We start from the raw sequence: 23,737 nt of genomic DNA, 5'->3' as shown, positions 1-23,737 counted from the left end.
ACATCCAACTGTGCCATATGCGATCGACACCATCCTTCAGTTTGTTTACTTTTGTGGAGTGATAAGTGGCGGCAAATGTGACCTTGACATTTTGCAAACACACCTTCGCTTTTCAATTAGATTAATTCTCTCGATGGACAGAGAGGAAGCTGCTGAAGTGAGTAGATCGCTGTGTCTTGGTCAAGGGGATGTAAAAGGTTGGTTCCCGGCCAGATGGTGGGGCACGAAGTCGCCACTGACCTCCCCGGCTGGTGAACCTGGAGGAGCTAAAAGGAAAGCAGCTTCGGCCAATTTATGGCCCAAACGCGAAAGGTGAGACGTTGACAGGTTCATTCCTTATTATAGATGATGTTGTCATGTCTGTTTGATGTAGATTGGTTATTGCTTGTTTCTAGGATATTGAGATAATTGTGAAAGTTTCACGTGTATGGTTACGGTAGGAAGGTGACCCTCACTGACTCTAACAGTTTAGACGTTACTTTCAACCTTGGATCAACTTGGAGTCTAGGTCTATTGCAGAAAAAAAAAATTGCCTAAGGCATCTTTCGCGGCTTTAATGTAGATAAATTTTTACAAAAATCTCGATTAAATGAAGTGAGTGAGGGCTCCTTGCTGCTTGTTAACGTGAGAGGAAATAGACCTCGGCATAAAAGCGAGAGATGGTTTACTGAGAAGGATGAGAGGTTTGCTTTAGTGACCCTGATATGAGATATCAACGCCCGAGGTGCCATAACATGACATACTTTTGAGATATATTATCGGATTACTATCGGGTTATGTACATATACACATTTTTTTTTTATTTCATACATGCTTGCCATTCCCGCGTGAGGGAGGTAGCGTCAAGAACAGATGACAAAGCCCTAGAGGGGAAAATCCTCACTTGACTCTTGGCTCTGTTTCTTTCTTTTGGAAAGTATTACAGGAGGGGAGGATTTCCAGTCACCCGCTCTCGCCTCTCTTAGTTGCCTTCTACGACAGCGAGGTAGCGCCACGAAACAGACGAACACCCATCCACTCATGTACACATATATATATATACACATACACGCACATGCACGAACATATACATATAAACATATACATATTTACATATACATGTACGTACATATACATATATGCACATGTACATATACTTGCTCGCCTTCAAAAAAATTATCGGCACCACCTCGCCCCACAGGAAAGAACATCGGTAGCCCCTGCTTCAGGGAGGTAGCCCCAGGAAAACGGACAAAAAAGGCCAGATTCTTTCACATTCAGTCTTTACCTGTCATGTGTAATGTACCGAAACCACAGCTCCCTTTCCACATCCCGGCGACACAGACCTTTCCATGGTTTACCCCAGACTTTTCACATGTCCTGGTTCAGTCCATTGACAACACGTCAACCCCAGTATACCACATCGTTCCAGTTCACTGTATTCCGTGCACGCCTTTCACCCTCCTGCATGTTCAGGCCCCATCGCTCAAAATCTTTTTCACTTCGTCCTTCACCTCCAATTTGGTCTCTCACTTCTTGTTTCCTCCACCTTTGACACATATATCCTCTTTATCCACCTTTCAGCAATCATTTTCTCCATATGTCCAAATCTTATCAACACACTCTTCTGCTCTCTCAACCACACTCTTTTTATGATCACACACCTCTTACCCTTTCAGTGCTTGCTCGATCATACCACCTCACACACATACTGTCCTTAAACATTTCATTTCCAACATATCCACCCTCCTCCGCACAACCCTATCTATAACCCATGCCTTGCGACCATATATTGTTGGGACTACTATTCCTTCAAATATACCCATTTTCGCTCTCCGAGATAACGTTTTCTTTTCCCACACATTCTTCAACGCTCCCAGAATCTTCGCCCCCACCCCCACCCTATGACTCACTTTCTCTTCCATGGTTCCATTGGCTGCTTTATTGAGGTAGCATAAGTAGAAGGGTTACTATAGAATCGAGATGAAAGATATCTTTGGAAAGGTGTCACTACATTCAAGCGTTCGTACATAGAATTGAATTGTCATGTAGATGGATTGTTATAACACGCAATCAAAGTATCATATCACGGATGGGTTATGATGTCTGTTGTTGGGTTATGTTATAAGGGCTTAAGCCTTGGCAGTGAAGGATAAAAAACACAATCTTTCCCTAGTAATATGTAATAAAGACTCCTAAACAAATCATTGTACAAAAAAAACAAAAGCACCAGAGATGAATAAAGCCACGGAAATGCGAACATAAACCTAGTTATGAAAGGTGTTCTGCAGGGGAATCATACTTACATTTGGAACCTCTTTTTTTTTTTATATATATATATATATATATTTGCATATTTGTATGTAAGACGTTTTGATGAGATTGATCGAAAAAGAATTGATTTATGTTATCATTTGCCATGATTTCGTGAGGGATGTAGAGTTGATCTAAAGATAATATTTACTGATCTTTCAAGAGTTTTGATTTGACGAAATCGTGTAGATATGATGTACCAGTTCCAAATATAAAGCCCCATAGAATATGGTCAAACACCAGGCTTTACATGTTTCCCCTATCAGACGTGGGAGCTGTGAATCTTAGGGTTCATTTCGACAAAAATACTTCTGTACACATAGTACAAGATGTACAAAACATCGTTTTATAGTGAGTAAGTCGTATAATAATTATACACCAGTATGATTAGGATCTAACACAGGATGGCTTTTACTATCACATACCTACAAGAAATAATCCTAAATACATTGTAAGGTTCACATTTCGTGATGCAAAATAGTTGTTCACTATTAAACGCGAAGAATCTCATGATTTTCGTAATATATTAGGAATCTCGTTTTAAAAATATAGGAAGGATGTGGTACTTAAGAATAAATGTAGTCTATACGAAGTAGAATTTTTTTTTTCAGTGGTAACCTTTTCTATAATGAAGTAAGTTTATTATTAAATTCAAAATTCTCCGCACAAACGTACATTAGTTTTTTTTTTTTACATATGTTTCTTTGTTTTGGATTAAAACTATGCCATTTCTTTCAAAAACGCTTCATTCATAGTTTTATCCTGTAATAAGGCATTTATTCTTAAGCTGTATAGAAGTGATGAATATTTACTCTGAAAAAATACACTTTACTACATAACTTAATCATATAATATGGGCAAATATACGAGTGAAAAAAAAGAAATCACTTAACGAGTGAAATAGTGGTAACTGGGCCACCGTTGTGACACTGGACTCCAGGGCCTAAGTACGGGTTACACTCTAGAGAGGGCTTGCTAAGCTGACATTTCGGAAGCAATCAAGTTGTTACGATGAAATTTGACGATGTTAAACCACGTGGAGGTAATTACTACGATCTAGTAAAGCGAAATGATTATCATTAGTATCATTATTTCGTTATTTTCATCTAGACGGTATTGCGTCATCCGACGATAGGTTTAGGTACAGAGGGGAAACTGGTCTGTGACTGGCTAATCACCACCAATCACAAACCACTTTCGACCTCGCGGCACCGCCCCCACAGGTGATGAAAAGAGCACTAATTGATTGCTTTGAAAATGCGCTCAGAATGTGTATATATATATATATCTATATAAATTCAAAGAAAATATCTAAAACAATTATTTCCTAAGAAAGCACTCAGTATTTCTTAAATTACTCTTTCAAAGAAGTCACTCCGTATTTACACTTATTATTTTAGAATCCTGTGAGTATTATTATTGTTATTATGATCGTCATACAAATGAGAACCTATGTTAAGTAAGGAGCAGATTCGAATAAGGCTGAAATCAACCGGGAGTTGACTTGAACTGTCGTCTTAAATAACACGCGAAATGGACTTCATTCGGAAACATATGTACACAGACAACCAGACACACAGACAGACGGACAGTCGCTATCAATAATAAATCTTGGCACAATAGTGGGGGGAGAACACCTCTAAGATCCACGAGTATGTGTAATTGTATCGGGAGTGAAAATAGCGCCAAGCCACCGCGAACCAAGAGACAGTTTTACCCTCAATTCAAAAGTGTTTATGGCCGTTACGGAAGATGGACAGAGTTAAGATTATTGCGTTCCATTGTTCTTCCTCAAATGGTTCATGAATCGTTAGAATTCGTTTCGATAAACACTTTGATAAATACATCTGATAATTGTTACTGGCTTAAGAAAGAAATCAGTCTGCAATTCGGTTACTTTTGAATATCACCTTTGAACATAGAATTATTAAAAATATTAAATTGAGTCGAGTAATTTATTGGAATAGGGGCATTAACATTCCTTAAATACTACTAGATACAAAATTATGATAAATATCCAAAATATTTATATATGTAGTTATATAGGTTTCATCGTAAATTACCATAAAAATATTCCTGATCGTGTAAGCTTTCTCGCTGTATGTTTATTTACACGAAATTTTTCATACACCAAAGGAAAGTATATACATTATATTTTGTTAAGTGCAGACAGATGATTGATATTTAATATAAATTAAAACTGAATTACGCATTTATAAGGTTTAATGAATTTACGCTATTGGTTTTAGAATGCCAGAGGAGCATCTAGACTTCGGATGAACAGGGATTATAAGGAATTTGAATCGAATAAAGGGCGGATTAGAAACCACAGACACACAAGTGCGAATCGTATCACATGATTAGATGTACAGATTAGAAAACGGGCATCGACCAACATCGACCAACATCCTCATACTTTAAAGCGAAGACGATATACCAGATCGGCAAATAAAACTATCTTTATCGGCTTTTAAACGTAGCTGATCTTGTCTTCTTTGGGTTCGGGGTCCTTGTAGATGTACTCGTTGAGGGAGTAGAAGCTGGTGGCGCGGTCGCAGTCCACGTTGAACCACAGGTCGCAGACGAAGTACTCCTGGTTAAAGAGCGTACCTCGCGGGCACAGGAAGGAGTGCTTGTTCCCGTCATGCATGCACATGTGGTACACCTGTAGGGGTACAGTATGCATACAGTTAGGCGCGTATTGTTACAGTTATGCATGGCCTGAATTTTGATATGTGGTAATGTACGTTAACTTGGAGAGAGAGAGAGAGAGAGAGAGAGAGAGAGAGAGAGAGAGAGAGAGAGAGAGAGAGAGAGAGAGAGAGGTGGAAAGTTGAAGAATTTGATTTGTTTGAGGTATTGGTACCTGAATGTATTCAGGAGGGCAAGAGGCGTGCACTGAATGGTGTGAATGGGATCGGTGTGGTGTGGGGTGTGGGGTAGGGTACTGTAACTGGGCTGAACCAGGGCAGAAGCTGTCGGAGTGTACCAGTAGTAGTTTATGGAGCTAGGCTTTAAAATGGTGGATTAGTTATGTGCAAGGGAAGCAATTGTTCACATATTCCTGATATATATATATATATATATATATATATATATATATATATATATATATATATATATATATACATAAGCTTAGTCCACCGTTCTTAATGGTACCTCGCCAACGCGGGAAATGTCATTAAAGAACTGAGATTAGCAGAAAAACCAAAGGAAGGGAGTTTAGAAAGCAAAGACGTTATGTAGCAGAAATAATTCAAGGCAGACTCATATAACAATCAGGAAAATTCTGTGCTAAAACAATTAGAGAGAGTTTTGTTAACTTTTGCTTTGTATAACAATTGGGAACAGTACACATAATGTATCTAATTTTTGCGATTAGCGTTTCAACTGTCCTGAATTTCAGTTCATGAAAAAAGTTTTGCTTTTTAATTCAAAATAAACAACATAACGCTTGCTATTCATTTTTTTGAAAGAGTTAACTTTGGACACTTTAATATGGATGCATTCTACTTAGAAAAGTATTGTTCGTTTATTTTCGCAAAATAACTTTCATGTAATGTAGCTAACTTGCGCAGTTTACGTCAAGCGTAGATTTCTGACAGCCAGGCTAAACATGGGAGAACAAGAACAAAATAGAAGGACTTAATGTGGACATTACGGTCGCCGACGCTCCGGGCCAGCGAACATCAACAACAGAACGGCATCCATCATGGCGGCCATGACGTCACTGGGCGGGAAGTTGTGTATATTGTTGTTGTGGTGATGGCGGGAAAAATCCGTGACCCGGGAGATGGGTGGGCCCATGACCCCGGATGACGGGGGGCTCTTCTTAGGGGGGAAGTGAAAGGGAGGGAAGAGGCGGCGAATATTAATGATAGGGTGGTTTAAAGGGATGGAGGGGAGGGGGGTAGGGGGATTTAAACAAAGGAGAGGATGTAGGAATTTCGAGATGTTGAGGAGAGACGGACGCACAGCGCGTTCGATGATTCAGAGAGAGAGAGAGAGAGAGAGAGAGAGAGAGAGAGAGAGAGAGAGAGAGAGAGAGGATGACACTAATGTTAAGCCATATTTTGAAAGCTGCTACGTCACACAATTGCTTTGTGACCGTTAGCAACTCGAGGATGAGTTGTTGCGACGCCCTCTTTCTCTCCTCACACCGCTATACACACTCTAGCGCTCGGCGACTTCTCATTGTCTTCCTCGGCAAAACTTGGAAGAAAACGTCTCGTGACCGGTACTGACCTGACATGCTGCATCGGGGTCAGCGTAGATCCCGGGAAGGAGGCCACTGCAGGTGAACTTCGTGTTCGGGACCTGTTCCAGGGTCGGGTAGTCCTTGCCGGCTACCCCGAAGATGCAGTCGGCGTCGGGGTCGTTCTCCGTGGACTCGCAGCTGTAGTCGTACACTTGCTGGAGAGAGGGAGAGAGACGAGATAGAGAGAGCGGGAGGGTCGTGGAAAAAAAGTTGTTGCACTGAGAGGGGTCGTAAAGTCGTACATGCTGAAGGATATGTTTTGGTGCTCTGAGAGGGGTCGTAAAGTCGTACATGCTGAAGGATATGTTTTGGTGCTCTGAGAGGGGTCGTAAAGTCGCACATGCTGAAGGATATGTTTTGGTGCTCTGAGAGGGGGTCGTAAAGTCGTACATGCTGAAGGATATGTTTTGGTGCACTGAGAGGGGGTCGTAAAGTCGTACATGCTGAAGGGTATGTTTTGGTGCACTGAGAGGGGTCGTAAAGTCGTACATGCTGAAGGATATGTTTTGGTGCACTGAGAGGGGGTCGTAAAGTCGTCCATGCTGAAGGGTATGTTTTGGTGCACTGAGAGGGGGTCGTAAAGTCGTACATGCTGAAGGATATGTTTTGGTGCACTGAGAGGGGGTCGTAAAGTCGTACATGGTGAAGGTTATGTTTTGGTGCACTGAGAGGGGTCGTAAAGTCGTACATGCTGAAGGGTATGTTTTGGTGTACTGGGAGGGGGTCGTAAAGTCGTACATGGTGAAGGGTATGTTTTGGTGCACTGAGAGGGGGTCGTAAAGTCGTACATGGTGAAGGGTATGTTTTGGTGCTCTGAGAGGGGGTCGTAAAGTCGTACATGCTGAAGGATATGTTTTGGTGCACTGAGAGGGGGTCGTAAAGTCGTACATGCTGAAGGGTATGTTTTGGTGCACTGAGAGGGGTCGTAAAGTCGTACATGCTGAAGGATATGTTTTGGTGCACTGAGAGGGGGTCGTAAAGTCGTCCATGCTGAAGGGTATGTTTTGGTGCACTGAGAGGGGGTCGTAAAGTCGTACATGCTGAAGGGTATGTTTTGGTGCACTGAGAGGGGGTCGTAAAGTCGTACATGCTGAAGGGTATGTTTTGAGAGGGGAAAAGTGTAAAATGGAGTTGGTCGTATAGGATCTTTCTATAAGGAAGAGGTCGTACATATGGTGGGTTAACGACCCCCCCTCCCCCCACCTTCCTCATGGAGACCTTATGCTGAATGCAATAGTTTTATTTATCCATTTTTTAAGTGGTTGTTACTTTAATGATGTGCCACTTTTTTTTTTATTTACACCTAGGCTGGTAATACTTATACTTTGTGGGTTGTTACTTTGGTATACCAGGGCTGCTACTACTTTTATACTTTGGACTTTCACTTTTTTTTCGCACTTTAGAAAGTTGTTTCCTAGCGGTTTGAAGCGCACGCAAGCATCAACCCCCCCCCCACACACACACGTAAACATGTCATTATATAAACACACCGTCCATACCCAGACATTCTTATGCAAATTAGGACTCTGTGTAGACCCCCCTTCGAAAATCGTAAGCTCCAAGACACCGTTCTTCAATCACCACACTCCTCCAAGAAACCCCTCCAAGGAACCCCCTCCAAGGAACCCCTCCAAGAAACCCCTCCTCCCAAAACATTTTTTTTTTTTTACCTCCTACATAACTCATCCTCTCCAATCATAGCAGTTAAGAATTGGAAATAGATGATTTATCGTAATCTAATTTGTATCACAAATATATTATTTCCCTAAACGAAGGAACAGTTACGGAGATTTGAGCCATAAAGATTTTATTTCTTAGGTAAGTGGAAATGAAAGTGACGAAGTTCACCGCAACGTTTATATTAACTGTCGCTCAAACTCTCGTTTTCTTTTTTTTTTCCACTTCGCAATTTTGCTTTTTATCTTTTGGTTCTGTTCCACGACATGATCATTTTTATGATTTACAAGTACACAGAGTAACTGGTCCTAATTGGTTTCACGCACGAAATGAGCCATTAAATGTTCTTATATAAATAACGCACATTTATAGCTCGCTGAAGTTTAAATAATTACTTTCACCCGATGTAAAGAAAACCGTATTAAAATAACCCGTCACTTGTCAGTCATATAATTATTTTTAGCTGATTTTCGTATGCAAAATTGAATATAAATTCAAGAAAGTTTTCTTTAAAGTCAGAATGGGAGGTGTTAAGAATATTGATTACAGAAAATGTTAAATCAGAATTGGAGGTATTAAAGATAATTACTGAGAAAAAGATTAATGATTCGTTAGATATGAATGCCACTAACCTGTGGTGGGGCTTGAGGTTCATACTGTCCACTGGCGGTGTTGGAGATGGCCAGCATCGCCACCATCATCACCAACACTGATCTCCACCACCTCACTGTCGACAACAACCTTAGCATTAGCTAGCCATATTTTAGTGTATTTCCATTATGTATGTGCACAGAATGTAGATACGTATGTACGCATGTATGAATACATATGTGTGTGCGTGTCATATATATATATATATATATATATATATATATATATATATATATATATATATATATATATATATATATATATGTGTGTGTGTATATATATATATATATATATATATATATATATATATATATATATATATATATATATATATATTGGAAAGGATCATAATTTTGCGCGTGATTAAGATATTCCTATGAGTCCAGGGGGAAAATGAAACACGATAAGTTCCTAAGTGCACTTTCGTGTAATAATCACATCATCAGGTTAGACAAGAGAGGAATAAAAGTCAGTTGATATACATCGAAGAGACGACGCTAGGACGCCATTTGGTAAACATGTGATCCTTTCCAATATATATATATATATATATATATATATATATATATATATATATATATATATATATATATAAATATATATATATATATATATATATATATATATATATATATATATATATATATATATATATATATATTAGTGAGAGACAAATAACCTAAAAAGTTGTAGCCTTTCTCATTTCTGGACTCAGTTAGATTTACTGTTGTTATGCTGGTAAAGTATGGCAGTATATATGTGCATGTCTATATATAGACGTAATTTTGATGGCTATATTTATGTTTATGTAGATTGGGTTATACAAAAATATATATATATCAAAGGGTATATAGACGGAATTTTGATAGCTGTAGTTCTGTATATAAAGATAGCGTTATATGAAGATATTTATCAAAGAGGAATTGAATACTTTATAATGCACTGAACACAAATTGATATTACTCACTTATCATTGTTGATCCTCCGACCTTAAGAATTCTATTCCAAATGGCTTGGATAACCTTTTTTGAGTAATGCAGTGTTTTACCTGAAAAAAAAAAAGAAATAACGAATATTATATATGGTATGTGCTATCATAATCATGATGAGGCATGTATATGTCATCATAATCACGAAGTGATAATTCGTTAAAACCTTAAGGTGTTCAAAATAATTCTGAGACCATATACATTCTGCGTATATGACAGACCATATACATTCTATGGGTATGGTCTGTCATATAAGAAATGAGGAAAATACGCAGGAAAATACATCTTTGGAGATAAGAATGGATTATGACGCTAGGTAGATCAAATTCGATATAAGACATTATCAGTTGTTATATTACAGATATAACAGTTTGGATATGTTACAGCACATAGTGTGTATGTCACAGGAGTCGACATTCCATATACGAAACCAAGAGTAGATATTTCCAAAAAAAAAAAAAGATTAGTGTTTATTTAAGAAAAAGAAAAAAAATGAGTTATCGAAAATAAATAATCTTGCAGACTTATGCCCGAAAGAAAGAATAATGGATAAAAAGATGCAATTTTTAAAGAAGGAAGTGGAAGAGGAGATGGGATAGCAGGAAATATGAATTTAATCCTTGAAATGCATCACAAGGGAACTTATAATTTTAAAAAGAAAACGAGAACGAGATTCAAGGGGGGAGACAAGAATATGCAAAATGACATTATTATTGTTATTATTATCGCAACTTTTCTAGGGTTTTCTGAACCTTTGAGGGTGCACTCCACGCAGGAGCAGGGAACTGATGGACTCCTTTGGAGCGAAGGGGTCCTCCACGGGATTTTCAGTGTACGTTTTAGGATCACATATACCCCATTTACCGACCACTTAGAACAAGCTACCAACCCCCAAGCGTTGGGAACGAGCCGCGTTGGCGATCCACATAGACACATTCAGGAGTTCGGGAGCGGGGAGCGGGGGAGAAAAGAAAAGACGGAGGCATACGCTGTGGTAGCGCGTTGCGTCCCAGTCCCCGACACACACACCCACACCCCCCAAAAGGTGTTTATCGTCCTGTGTTGAAGGTTTGGCTGACCGAGCCACTAGTGGGCTAGGATGGCACTGTGTTCGTCTTGCACCACTCGTCAAGATGGCACTGTGCCGCCCGGGGGCCCCTCACCTCAAGATGGCATAGTGCCACCCGGGGCCTGCCTAGTGCTTGCTATAAATACCCGCCAGACTTGGCGTGCTCCAGGGGGTGAAGTTGGCGCCTTAAATCTCCCCGCTGGAGTTCACTGGATCTGACGTCTCCGTTCTCTGTCGCAAGCTGGTCGCTCCCCGTCAGCCAGCCTGTCCCTGTCTACACGCACGTCCGTCAGTTTACACCGTCTCTCCACATTTTACGGGTTATTATGATTGTGCGTCTGCCTACGTAGGAAGGGTAGAGGGGCCATATATATATATATATATATATATATATATATGCCCTTCCGAGTGAGCTAAGGATCACGTAAGCCAATTAAGGACCACGTAAGCCAATGAAGGACCACGTAAGCGAATTAAGGATCACGTAAGCGAATTCAAGGATCACTTAAGCGAATTCAAGGATCACGTAAGCGAATTCAAGGATCACTTAAGCGAATTAAGGACCACGTAAGCGAATTAAGGATCACGTAAACGAATTAAGGACCACGTAAGCGAATTCAAGGATCACGTAAGCGAATTCAAGGACCACGTAAGCGAATTCAACGATCACGTAAGCGAATTCAAGGATCACGTAAGCGAATTCAAGGATCACGTAAGCGAATTCAAGGATCACGTAAGCGAATTCAAGGGTCACGTAAGCGAATTCAAGGATCACGTAAGCGAATTCAAGGATCACGTAAGCGAATTCAAGGATCACGTAAGCGAATTCAAGGATCACGTAAGCGAATTCAAGGAACACCTGCAAGGTACCGTAACCTCTCGAAAAGAAGGTCGGGTGGATGGTTTAGTAAGAGTACCTGATCACAACGAGCATTGACCACGACCAGAGGCGGAGGCGGAGGAGGATACGAACCCGAGCTTTGACATATGGAGTGTTGACGCCCTCACCACCAACCAACAGGCTGGGGGGGTTGGTGTAAAACGTTCACTGCTGGAATGACGAGTGTTGTTAGACGATAAGGTAGAGACACGGAATATCATGGACGGGCCATATTTTGATATGCGTTATCGAACGCTACGGAAATGACAGGGTCCAGCGCATAGGTTCGAATCCTAGTTACGCCAGTCGGCCCACAGTCAGCCCAGCTGTTCGTCCACCCATAAGGGTTGGTCGATAAAATGGATCCTGAATCAGGCTAGGATATATATATATATATATATATATATATATATATATATATATATATATATATATATATATATATATATATTCATACTTTCTTTCATACTATTCGCCATTTCCCGCATTAGCGAGGTAGCGTTGAGAACAGAGGACTGGGCCCTTGAGGGAATATCCTCACCTGGGCCCCTTCTCTGTTCCCTCTTTTGGAAAATTAAAAAAAAAAGTGAGAGGGGAGGATTTCCAGCCCCCCGCTCCCTCCCCTTTTAGTCGCCTTCTACGACACGCAGGGAATACGTGGGAAGTATTCTTTCTCCCCTATCCCCAGGGATAATATATATATATATATATATATATATATATATATATTTTTTTTTTTTTTTTTTTTTTTGTACTTTGTCGCTGTCTCCCGCGTTTGCGAGGTAGCGGAAGGAAACAGACGAAAGAAATGGCCCAACCCCCCCCATACACATGTACATACACACGTCCACACACACAAATATACATACCTACACAGCTTTCCATGGTTTACCCCAGACGCTTCACATCCCTTGATTCAATCCACTGACAGCACGTCAACCCCTGTATACCACATCGCTCCAATTCACTCTATTCCTTGCCCTCCTTTCACCCTCCTGCATGTTCAGGCCCCGATCACACAAAATCTTTTTCACTCCATCTTTCCACCTCCAATTTGGTCTCCCTCTTCTCCTCGTTCCCTCCACCTCCGACACATATATCCTCTTGGTCAATCTTTCCTCACTCATTCTCTCCATGTGCCCAAACCATTTTAAAACACCCTCTTCTGCTCTCTCAACCACGCTCTTTTTATTTCCACACATCTCTCTTACCCTTACGTTACTTACTCGATCAAACCACCTCACACCACACATTGTCCTCAAACATCTCATTTCCAGCACATCCATCCTCCTGCGCACAACTCTATCCATAGCCCACGCCTCGCAACCATACAACATTGTTGGAACTACTATTCCTTCAAACATACCCATTTTTGCTTTCCGGGATAATGTTCTCGACTTCCACACATTTTTCAAGGCTCCCAAAATTTTCGCCCCCTCCCCCACCCTATGATCCACTTCCGCTTCCATGGTTCCATCCGCTGACAGATCCACTCCCAGATATCTAAAACACTTCACTTCCTCCAGTTTTTCACCATTCAAACTCACCTCCCAATTGACTTGACCCTCAACCCTACTGTACCTAATAACCTTGCTCTTATTCACATTTACTCTTAACTTTCTTCTTCCACACACTTTACCAAACTCCGTCACCAGCTTCTGCAGTTTCTCACATGAATCCGCCACCAGCGCTGTATCATCAGCGAACAACAACTGACTCACTTCCCAAGCTCTCTCGTCCCCAACAGACTTCATACTTGCCCCTCTTTCCAAGACTCTTGCATTTACCTCCCTAACAACCCCATCCATAAACAAATTAAACAACCATGGAGACATCACACACCCCTGCCGCAAACCTACATTCACTGAGAACCAATCACTTTCCTCTCTTCCTACACGTACACATGCCTTACATCCTCGATAAAAACTTTTCACTGCTTCTAACAACTTGCCTCCCACACCATATATTCTTAATACCTTCCACAGAGCATATATATATATATATATATATATATATATATATATATATATATATATATATATATATATATATATGTTTGTGTGCGTGTGTGTGTGTGTGTGTGTGTGTGTGTGTGTGTGTGTGTGTAGCGTTAATGGGATGGTCTTGATTAGGGTCTGGGCTATTCGTGCCGTCTCAGTTTTAAAAAAAAGAAAAGAACATGTATATCATTAATATGAAAGTTCAAGCTAGCCTGTGTGGGCACATTATTTAGGTTTCTCTGTATGTGTCATTGGTTTCAAACCTTGTCCATGTTCCAATGGTTAACAGGTGTTGTAAACTACAGAAATATGCATATATGTCATCAGTAATGAGGTTACTCAATGAATATTAATTGAATGAGACCTACATATAGAAAACGAGTGATCACGTTTGAAAGCTAGACTGCTGTATAATCAACAGTAATAGCTCCCACAGATTACCTCATAAATTAGGGTAATTTCCCTGGCATTATGGGTCACATAATCCAAGACTTAGATTATATATATATTTTTCAGCAACTTTAATAAAGCTCCAAGGGAAAATGAAGGCACTCAAACGTGAAAATGATATACAAATGGAAGTAAGACTGATGTATCTCTCAAAAATAATGAAGAGATCTTATGATTGTGGACCCTATATGCCTCTGAGGAGTAGGTGTTAATTAGGAATGAGGTCATTAAAGAATGCAGGAAGCTAGGCCATAACAGGAACACGCCAAAAGCACTTTCTCCTCGGTTTTATGTACTTTGCTAGTATGAACCATCTCTCTGGTGGTTGATTTGTACTCACAGCCAACACACCAGAGTAACAAGTCACTCGTTAACCATTCTAAATCCATCTTAAAAAAAAAAAAAAAGTGGTTTGACTCGAGTTGGACGTTTTACGTTTTCTATATAAGTGTTTGTCGTTTTTCTTGAAAGTGTACTGGCATATATATATATATATATATATATATATATATATATATATATATATATATATATATATATATATATATATATATATATTCTTGCAGTGTTAGATATTGCGTTTTTGAAACGGTAATGAGGCTATCAAGAAGTGCCAATTAAGTGGGGGTAATTAAGGCCCTCAAGCAATCACGAGTCCCTTGTTGTGGACGGGGAACTGCGCCCTGCCCAGTGGACTGTGATTGGTTGAGGCATAGCAACACACCTTCTGATTGGCCAGAGGGACGGACGGTCGCGTTTCCAACCGTAATTTATTGGTCGATTTATTGGATCATATAAATAAAAACAGAATTTAATATTTATCATGGCTGACTGTTTACCGATATATATATATATATATATATATATATATATATATATATATATATATATATATATATATATATATATATATATATATATATATGATTGCTAAGGCTTGGAAAAGATTGGGTCTATCTTTGTATCTATTTTCGAAGTATTCTACTCGTAAATTTTAAGTCATTTCTTGGTTTTCCACCTCGTATTCCACATCCTCCATTGAACTAGACTTATGTTTTACCATCATTGCAAAATTTTCAGATATTCCTGTCATTTTCCCCCACACACGATTTTCTTTTCTTTTTTTTCTTTTTCTTACATTCTTGTAAAGTCATATTAAGGGGAATGTCTTGTCCACGCCACTACACATTCATCACCACTCCATCATCGGCACTTCGCTGTAACGCTGTATCCATTACGGCACATGACCATTGAACGTTTTCCTCTCGCCCATTACATTTTCTACCGCCTCACTCACCCCACACACACACACACACGCACACCGGTACGGTCCAGCGCCCCAGCCTGACTTCAAGTCTTGGCCGGCCGGGTGGGTGGGTGGTATGATATGGTCTTGGCAAGAGAAGCGAGTCTGATCCACACAGCCTTGCTCCCTGCAGGCAAGTCTGGAGACGACGCAGTGTCGTTCCGTCTCGTGATGACGGGACGTTTGCCTGAGGTGGTGGTTGTTAGGTCTTTGTTAGGTCGTTGCTCGAGAAAGAAATGTAAGGGTGGGGAGAGGTCGCACGTTGGGGGGGGGGGGTGTGGGGTGTGTGGTGGTAGGTTTCTGAACACGGTGTGCTGAAATGGGTCGGACACATGGAGAGGATGAGTGAAGAGAGAGAGAGAGAGAGACTTGACAAAGAGGATCTGTGTCGTCAGAAGTGTAAGGGAGCAAGTGAGACGGGAGGCGTGCCTGGGATAGAAAGACTTAGATCCATGTGGTATACGGGGAGCAACGTGGTGTCGGTGGAATGAACCAGGGCATATGGGAAAAGGCGAAGGGAAACAACAGAATGGACTGTAAGGGACTGACTACGTATAGGAGTCTGTGGTTTCGGTATATTACACACGAGAGAGAGAGAGAGAGAGAGAGAGAGAGAGAGAGAGAGAGAGAGAGAGAGAGAGGAAGGGTGTGTACAAACGAAGCCATTGTTCCTTTGTTCCTGGCGCTACCTCGTTACGGCAGGAAAGGCAATTAGGTATATTTATATATAGAAATAAAAAAATTGGAAAGGCTTTGTAAACCACGGAGCTTCCGGAGTGATCGCACGACACGAGTGTGCCCCAGTGGTGTGTGTGAGGGTAGGGTATGAGACGTTTCTAGAACTGTGATCGTATAATAGCAAACTCGTGTGATGATGTCATCCAAGATAACACGAAATTTAGGCCGACGATGTGATCTTGCGCGACGTCGAACTCTGTAGATAGTGTTATCTTGATGAACATTACAGTGTCCGTATGTGAGCCTTAAAAGATACTCACTTGCGACGGATTCCCCTGGGGTTGTGATATTACGACTGACCAGGCCCCCCTGGGGTTGTGATCTTACGACTGACCAGTCTCCCCTGGGGTTGTGATCTTACGACTGACCAGGCCCCCCTGGGGTTGTGATCTTACGACTGACCAGACTCCCCTGGGGTTGTGATCTTACGACTGACCAGACTCCCCTGGGGTTGTGATCTTACGCCTATCCAGACTCCCCTGGGGTTATGATCTTACGACTGACCAGACTCCCCTGGGGTTGTGGTCTTACGACTATCCAGACTCCCCTGGGGCTGTGATCTTACGACTATCCAGACTCCCCTGGGGTTGTGATCTTACGACTGACCAGACTCCCCTGGGGTTGTGATCTTACGACTATCCAGACTCCCCTGGGGTTATGATCTTACGACTGACCAGACTCCCCTGGGGTTGTGATCTTACGACTGACCAGACTCCCCTGGGGTTGTGATCTTGCGACTGACCAGACTCCCCTGGGGTTGTGATCTTACGACTGACCAGACTCCCCTGGAGTTGTGATCTTACGACTATGCATACTCCCCTGGGGTTGTGATCTTACGACTGACCAGACTCCCCTGGGGTTGTGATCTTACGACTATGCAGACTCCCCTGGGGTTGTAATCTTACAACTAACCACACTTCCCTGGGGTTGTGATCTTACGACTATGCATACTCCCCTGGGGTTGTGATCTTACGACTGACCAGACTCCCCTGGGGTTGTGATCTTACGACTATGCATACTCCCCTGGGGTTGTGATCTTACGACTGACCAGACTCCCCTGGGGTTGTGATCTTACGACTATCCAGACTCCCCTGGGGTTGTGATCTTACGACTGACCAGGCCCCCCTGGGGTTGTGATCTTAGGACTGACCAGACTCCCCTGGGGTTGTGATCTTAGGACTGACCAGACTCCCCTGGGGTTGTGATCTTACGAATGACCAGCTCCCCTGGGGTTGTGATCTTACGACTGACCAGACTCCCCTGGGGTTGTGATCTTAGGACTGACCAGACTCCCCTGGGGTTGTGATCTTAGGACTGACCAGACTCCCCTGGGGTTGTGATCTTACGAATGACCAGACTTACGACTATCCAGACTCCCCTGGGGTTGTAATCTTACGACTGACCAGACTCCCCTGGGGTTGTGATCTTACGACACAAAATTCCCTCGTGGTGTGATCTTACAACACAGCAAATTCCCCAGCTGGTGCAGTGTTACAACAGAGCAGAATAAGTCCTGTTCCGCAAGTGTGTTCGTATATGTTACTGTTCCCCTCATACATGGAATATATATATATATATATATATATATATATATATATATATATATATATATATATATATATATATATATATATATATCCTAAGCCAGGTATTCAATTCATCGACCAATCCTTAGCGAAGGATGAACAGCTGGGTTGACTGTAGACCGACTAGGATTCGAACCTTTGCGCTCGAATGCGGGCTGCATTTGAATGCGTCCTCAGCCAGCACCGCTGACCACTAGACCCACACCATTAGCGAAGCTGGGATATATATGTATATATATGTCGTATGTAAGTCTATATATTCACTACATAACGCACGCTGGGTTTCTAATCTATGACTTTTATTTTCCATCATTTTTTTCGTATATATGATGAGAAATAATCTGCATGATCTTTTTACAGAGTAAAGAATATACGTTTTCGCTCTCTGTATGTCCATGAACCACTAAAAGAAGCTGCATATATATATATATATATATATATATATATATATATATATATATATATATATATATATATATATATATGCACTGTAAAGTCATCTTGAATGTCCAAGTTACTCGCGCTCTTCAAAACAGCAACTATTCTGGTCATCACAAATGACACACACACACACACACACACACACACGTTAACATGGGAGCTAAAACGAGTTCAACACCCCATAGGAACCTCACTTGTTCCATATTTTAGACAAGGAAAAGAATCCTGTATCATCCTTTCCAAACACTTCAGTCGCTCGACTCTATGCCTCACCCATCCACCCTCTCAAGAGCTAACTGCTCTAAACTACGTCCAACTTTGATAACGATCACCCAGCTGCCTAGCGATGACCATAAACACTCAAGCAAACATTCAACATAAGTACAGCTTGTCCCTGTACAGTCCCACCTCATTGTGTTAACACTTAGTCCTTTGCAGGAGCACTTAACCCCTCAGCCACCTAGTCTGCAACCACTTATACTCTAATGTCTTCCAACACCAGCAAACTCAACATTAACAACACACACACCTACTATATATATACACACACACCGAGATGACACAGTAAGCACTATACGTGGGTCCAACAACCCAGTCTGAAATCGCCAACCCCGCCAGACACAAACCCATCAGAAACCACACTCCCCAGGTATGTGTGGGTTATACTTTCTCGTCTGGGCTGTGGACACCGCCCACCTCTTCAACATTACAGACACTGATTCAGTATATATATGACAAGGCCCACACACAATTACTTAAGCCATATTTTTACGTTTTCTTGATTTGTATGCCAACTTTTGGCCCTTTCATGAGTATGAATAATTGTCACACGTGTGTACGTATGAATAAGAGAAGTCATTTCGTAACAGCCAAAGAAATGGAGCTGCCATTTATTTCTAATTTCAATTTAACTGTTCAGAAAAAAACAGAACTGCTATAGTAGAAAAAAAAAAACATGCTTTTAATTCGTATTTCACCCTAAACAACCTATGTCAGAATTCCAGTGCATTACAAGACGATTTACAGTCAATGTCTCTAACAAAATTATTGCTTTATGAAAATTATCAACACGTCCAAACATTGTACATTACATCAATTTCCGTACACTGGATTGTGTAAATGTGAATTAGAATCATTTGTTCTGTAAGAGTGACAAATATGTTCAGTTTATATACACAAGCACTGGGGTCATTTTGAGATACACACACACACACACCCGCACAATGGGACACAGAACACGGGAGGAGGTGTTGCCGGTACGGTCGTCTGACACAGACTGAAAGCGAGAGTGTTGGCCGGGCTGGGTAGGCGGGCGTGAGCAACCCCACCTTCCAAATTCACTCGACAGCGGGCGTCCACCTTTCATTTTCGGACGCTCGTTTTTTTTTTTTTTTTCCCCCACCGTATTCCGTTTTTTATAATGTTCCTGGTAGTTTCCCTTTTCTAACGGGGTCAAGGTCGTTTGACGCTCGCGTCGGCATCAAGTCTAATTACTTTGTTGGATAGTGACCCTGCTTGCTTGTTACGTGCCATTATATTCCGGTATGAAAGTGACAGTTACATCAAGGGGGAAAAAAAAGAAATTACCAAATGAAACACGAATTAATCATTTGATCTATACAATACCAAGTTTCAAGACTTGATCTTAATCACTGAACTACTGCTATGATTACGACATGACGTAATCTTGCTCTTGTTTTGACCAAAGGTGGAAACTTTTCCCTAAAAGTTTCAGTCAAGGTGAACGACTTGAGGTGTTCCACTTTCTCCCGCCGACTAGCCAGCTCGCACACCAACCACCACCCACCCCCCGTTTTCTTTTTTTTTTTTATATTACCACTTACGATCGGCGCGTTTCGTTACGTTTCGTAACACGGTCGATGGTCTTCGTGATTGGAATTCCTCGTTCGTAATTGTATTTTATGGATTAATTTTTTTTGATTCTATTCGCTCGTCCGACCAGATGGTGAACGTAGAAGATAATGCGTACGAAAGAGGTTTGTGTTTGGCAACGAGGCGAACGAAGACTAATGGAACGTTAGTGCTTCACGGGACGGAGGGGAAGGTTTCATGAAGGGCTTCCCGGCGTAGCATTTTGGGGAGGTGGGGAAAACATTTTGGTAGTACTGTGAGAAAGATGACCGTGTTGAAGGCGTGGAACATGCTCGGCCATCGCTCCTGGAGTCCAGGGGTGGAGTAGGCTGGGGTGGGGGGGTTAGTTCAGCTGGGGTTCTAGTCTGCTGGGGCGGGGCGGGGCGGGGTGGAGGGAGAGAGAGAATTTGGAATTCCGGGAACTTGCATTTGTCTGTGGCAGAAGAGAGAGAGAGAGAGAGAGAGAGAGAGAGAGAGAGAGAGAGAGAGAGAGAGAGAGAGAGAGAGAGAGAGAGTAATTAATTACCTAACTGAACCGATGAGGTATTTTTTTTTTCAAACTTATGGGGTGGGGCGCCCCCATGTCTCAAACTCTCTCTCTCTCTCTCTCCCAAGTATAACATAATATTTTTTAAACGTTTGTGCGGTTACAAGTCTTAATATAGTCGCTCACTATATTCCATTCATCGAATACTTGTGTGTGTGTGTGTGTGTGTGTGTGTGTGTGTGGACAGTCGACGTTTTCTTTGTGCCCAGTTCGCCCCGCCAGTTACTGTGTGTGGTATGAGCGGTTATCAGAGCCTAACTTTAAAGGCTCATGAGGTGGGGGTGGGGGGGAGGGGGGTGGAGTTAAGTACCCGGCCTTGTATGTAGGTCAGAACTCCCCCCCCCCCCCGATAGTTCTGACCCCCCCTCCTCCTCCTCCTCCTTCCCCCTCCTCTAAGAATTAAGGTCTGGAAGATAAGATATATATATATATATATATATATATATATATATATATATATATATATATATATATATATTATCCCTGGGGATAGGGGAGAAAGAAAACTTCCCACGTATTCCCTGCGTGTCGTAGAAGGCGACTAAAAGGGGAGGGAGCGGGTGGCTGGAAATCCTCCCCTCTCACTTTTTTTTTTAATTTTCCAAAAGAGGGAACAGAGAAGGGGCCCAGGTGAGGATATTCCCTCAAGGGCCCAGTCCTCTGTTCTCAACGCTACCTCGCTAATGCGGGAAATGGCGAATAGTATGAAAGAAAGAAAGAAATATATATATATATATATATATATATATATATATATATATATATATATATATATATATTAAACGAGAGCGTTCATCTGTAAAGCATTTTCCCCTTTTTTTTTTCTTAGAAAAAAAACCGTGGAATATATATGTTATTGTTCCCCCTTCACTAAGAATTCAGGTCTAGAAGGTAATCTATCTATCTATCTATCTATCTATCCATCCATCTATCTATCTATCTATATATATTTATTTATTTATTTGTTTATTCATATATAAAACGATAGCGTTAATATGTAAAGCATTTTCGTGAACGTGGAGTTCAAGATCTTACTTAAGGACCAGTGGAGGTCAAGATCTTACTTAACGACCAGTGTGGTTGACCTGGGTCAGCTCCCTGACCTCAAAAGACCAGCCCAGGGGACACCCCTCATTGTAGAGTAACTTACAAGTGATAAAGTATATAAAGAAAACGGGTGACGACGTGGAGGATGATATGGTCGAGTCATTGAAGCTGGGTAATGGCGAGTTGCGACAGTGGCACAGACGCTTAGACTGACAGACAGACAGAGGGGCGAACAGACAGACAGACAGACAGAGAGACATCGGAGCGAACAGACAGACAGACAGACAGAGAGACATCGGGGCGAACAGACAGACAGACAGACAGAGAGACATCGGAGCGAACAGACAGACAGACAGACATCGGAGCGAACAGACAGACAGACAGACATCGGAGCGAACAGACAGGCAGACAGACATCTCATTTCGCACCCTCTCGATGATACAGACAGACAGACAGACAGACACTGACTGCCACATCACCACAGCTCTACCCCCAACCGCAGGCGAAGCTGATAGAAAAGAGATAAAGATAATTGAAATAGGATGTGAAAGTCCATTGTATTGTGTGTAAGCTAAGCTGAAGCTTACGGGCAAGGGCCAAAACCCCCAAGCTGGGCGTCATTTGAAAGCTTTTTATATATTTGTGCGAAGCTTGGATAATGTTGTATATAACTGAGGACTAAGTATATATATATATATATATATATATATATATATATATATATATATATATATATATATATATATATATGTGTGTGTGTGTGTGTGTGTGTGTGTGTATGGTTATTGCATAATGTGAAACTCTCTCTCTCTCTCTCTCTCTCTCTCTCTCTCTCTCTCTCTCTCTCTCTCTCTCTCTCTCTCTCTGACGGCTGCACAGTGAGCCTGCACTTCAGAGGCTGTCGTGTTCCACTCCTTCGGACCAGGTAGGTAGCTGCTGGCATCCACTTCCACATTGTATTCAACCCCTCTTCACCCCCCCCCCCCCACCGCCTCACACAGACATCACGTAATTCTCCCGATTCGTCGCTCTTAAGTGTATATATATTTTCTCCTGCGGTGAGCACTACGCGTTAGCCCAGCTGCTGCTGCTCTGGCAAAGCATCAACAACAGTAGTTACACACACACACAAACGCGCGCGCGCGTCACGTGACACGGAAGGCCAAATAACGCTAAAAAACTCGCAGCCAAATGGAATTTAAACCCTTATGAGAAATATCAGTGAGAGGAAAGGACATTGATTATCCCACACCTCTGCAATCGTCATCCTGATCAAGATTAATCCATTTATAGATCTGTACAAGACGTGGATTATAGAGTCGAGTGGAATTTGGAAAGTGTTGGAGTGTATTGTGGAGTTGGTGGATGGCTAGCGTCGGATGTGAGAGGTCTTCCAGTGGATGGTAGGAAGTGGGTGATTACATGAGTGTGGAACTGTACTGGTTGTTTGTGTGGAGGGGTGATTGTGGGAACGTAGCAAGGGCTGAATGATGATGACACAGTAGCAGTTGAGTTGCTTGTATGGATTGGCTAAGATATATATATATATATATTTTTTTTTCATACTATTTGCCATTTCCCGCGTTACGAGGTAGCGTTAAGAACAGAGAACTGGGCCTTAGAGGGAATATCCTCACCTGACCCCCTCCTCTGTTCCTTCCTTTGGAAAATTAAAAAAAAAAAACGAGAGGGGAGGATTTCCAGCCCCCCGCTCCCTCCCCTTTTAGTCGCCTTCTACGACACGCAGGGAATACGTGGGAAGTATTCTTTCTCCCCTATCCCCAGGGATAATATATATATATATATATATATATATATATATATATATATATATATATATATATATATATATATATATATATATATAAGTGGGAGGGGGACGAATGGTGTGGTTGTGGAACATTGTGTGGTTGGGTCTTGGTGTGGGCGAAACC

The 23,737-nt window shown here is 41.6% G+C and overlaps 2 protein-coding genes across 7 annotated transcripts in view; one reads left to right on the top strand and one right to left on the bottom strand.

The window, feature by feature from the left end:
• The first annotated feature begins 39 nt into the window (after nt 1-39).
• Creld (Cysteine rich with EGF like domains) overlaps nt 40-23,737 on the top strand; it is a 97,803-nt gene continuing 74,105 nt past the window's right edge. For both annotated transcript variants that reach the window (XM_071693010.1, XM_071693009.1), the window contains exon 1: nt 40-312. In XM_071693010.1, the coding sequence (XP_071549111.1) occupies nt 134-312 (179 nt within the window). In that variant the 5' untranslated portion in view covers nt 40-133. The remainder of the gene's footprint in view (nt 313-23,737) is intronic.
• On the bottom strand, nt 2,316-19,632 carry LOC139765514 (U-scoloptoxin(01)-Er1a-like). 5 transcript variants are annotated; one of them, XM_071693004.1, is made up of 5 exons: nt 19,544-19,632; nt 9,846-9,926; nt 8,860-8,954; nt 6,538-6,705; nt 2,316-4,957 (listed from the first exon to the last, which is right to left on the bottom strand). In XM_071693004.1, the coding sequence occupies exons 2-5, from the start codon at nt 9,850-9,852 to the stop codon at nt 4,763-4,765; spliced, it is 465 nt and encodes a 154-aa protein (XP_071549105.1). In that variant the 5' UTR covers nt 9,853-9,926; nt 19,544-19,632; the 3' UTR covers nt 2,316-4,762. The 5 variants fall into 5 exon arrangements, with proteins under 5 accessions (XP_071549105.1, XP_071549109.1, XP_071549104.1 ...); XM_071693008.1 differs by lacking the exon at nt 19,544-19,632 and adding an exon at nt 10,736-11,008; XM_071693003.1 differs by lacking the exon at nt 19,544-19,632 and adding an exon at nt 10,757-11,008.

Source organism: Panulirus ornatus, chromosome 55, assembly GCF_036320965.1.
Source record: "Panulirus ornatus isolate Po-2019 chromosome 55, ASM3632096v1, whole genome shotgun sequence".
NCBI lineage: Eukaryota > Metazoa > Arthropoda > Malacostraca > Decapoda > Palinuridae > Panulirus > Panulirus ornatus.
The sequence above is the reverse complement of the archived record's forward strand: the minus strand, read 5'-3'. Positions and strand labels throughout refer to the sequence as shown.

Coding starts and splice junctions, on each gene's coding strand:
- LOC139765514 (XM_071693003.1), bottom strand. CDS start 10,853: ATGCCTCCGTCTTTTCTTTTCTCCCCCGCTCCCCGCTCCCGAACTCCT. Junction 8,955..9,845: donor CGGAGGATCAACAATGATAA/GTGAGTAATATC, acceptor TGTTGTCGACAG/TGAGGTGGTGGAGATCAGTG. Junction 6,706..8,859: donor AACCTCAAGCCCCACCACAG/GTTAGTGGCATT, acceptor CCCTCTCTCCAG/CAAGTGTACGACTACAGCTG.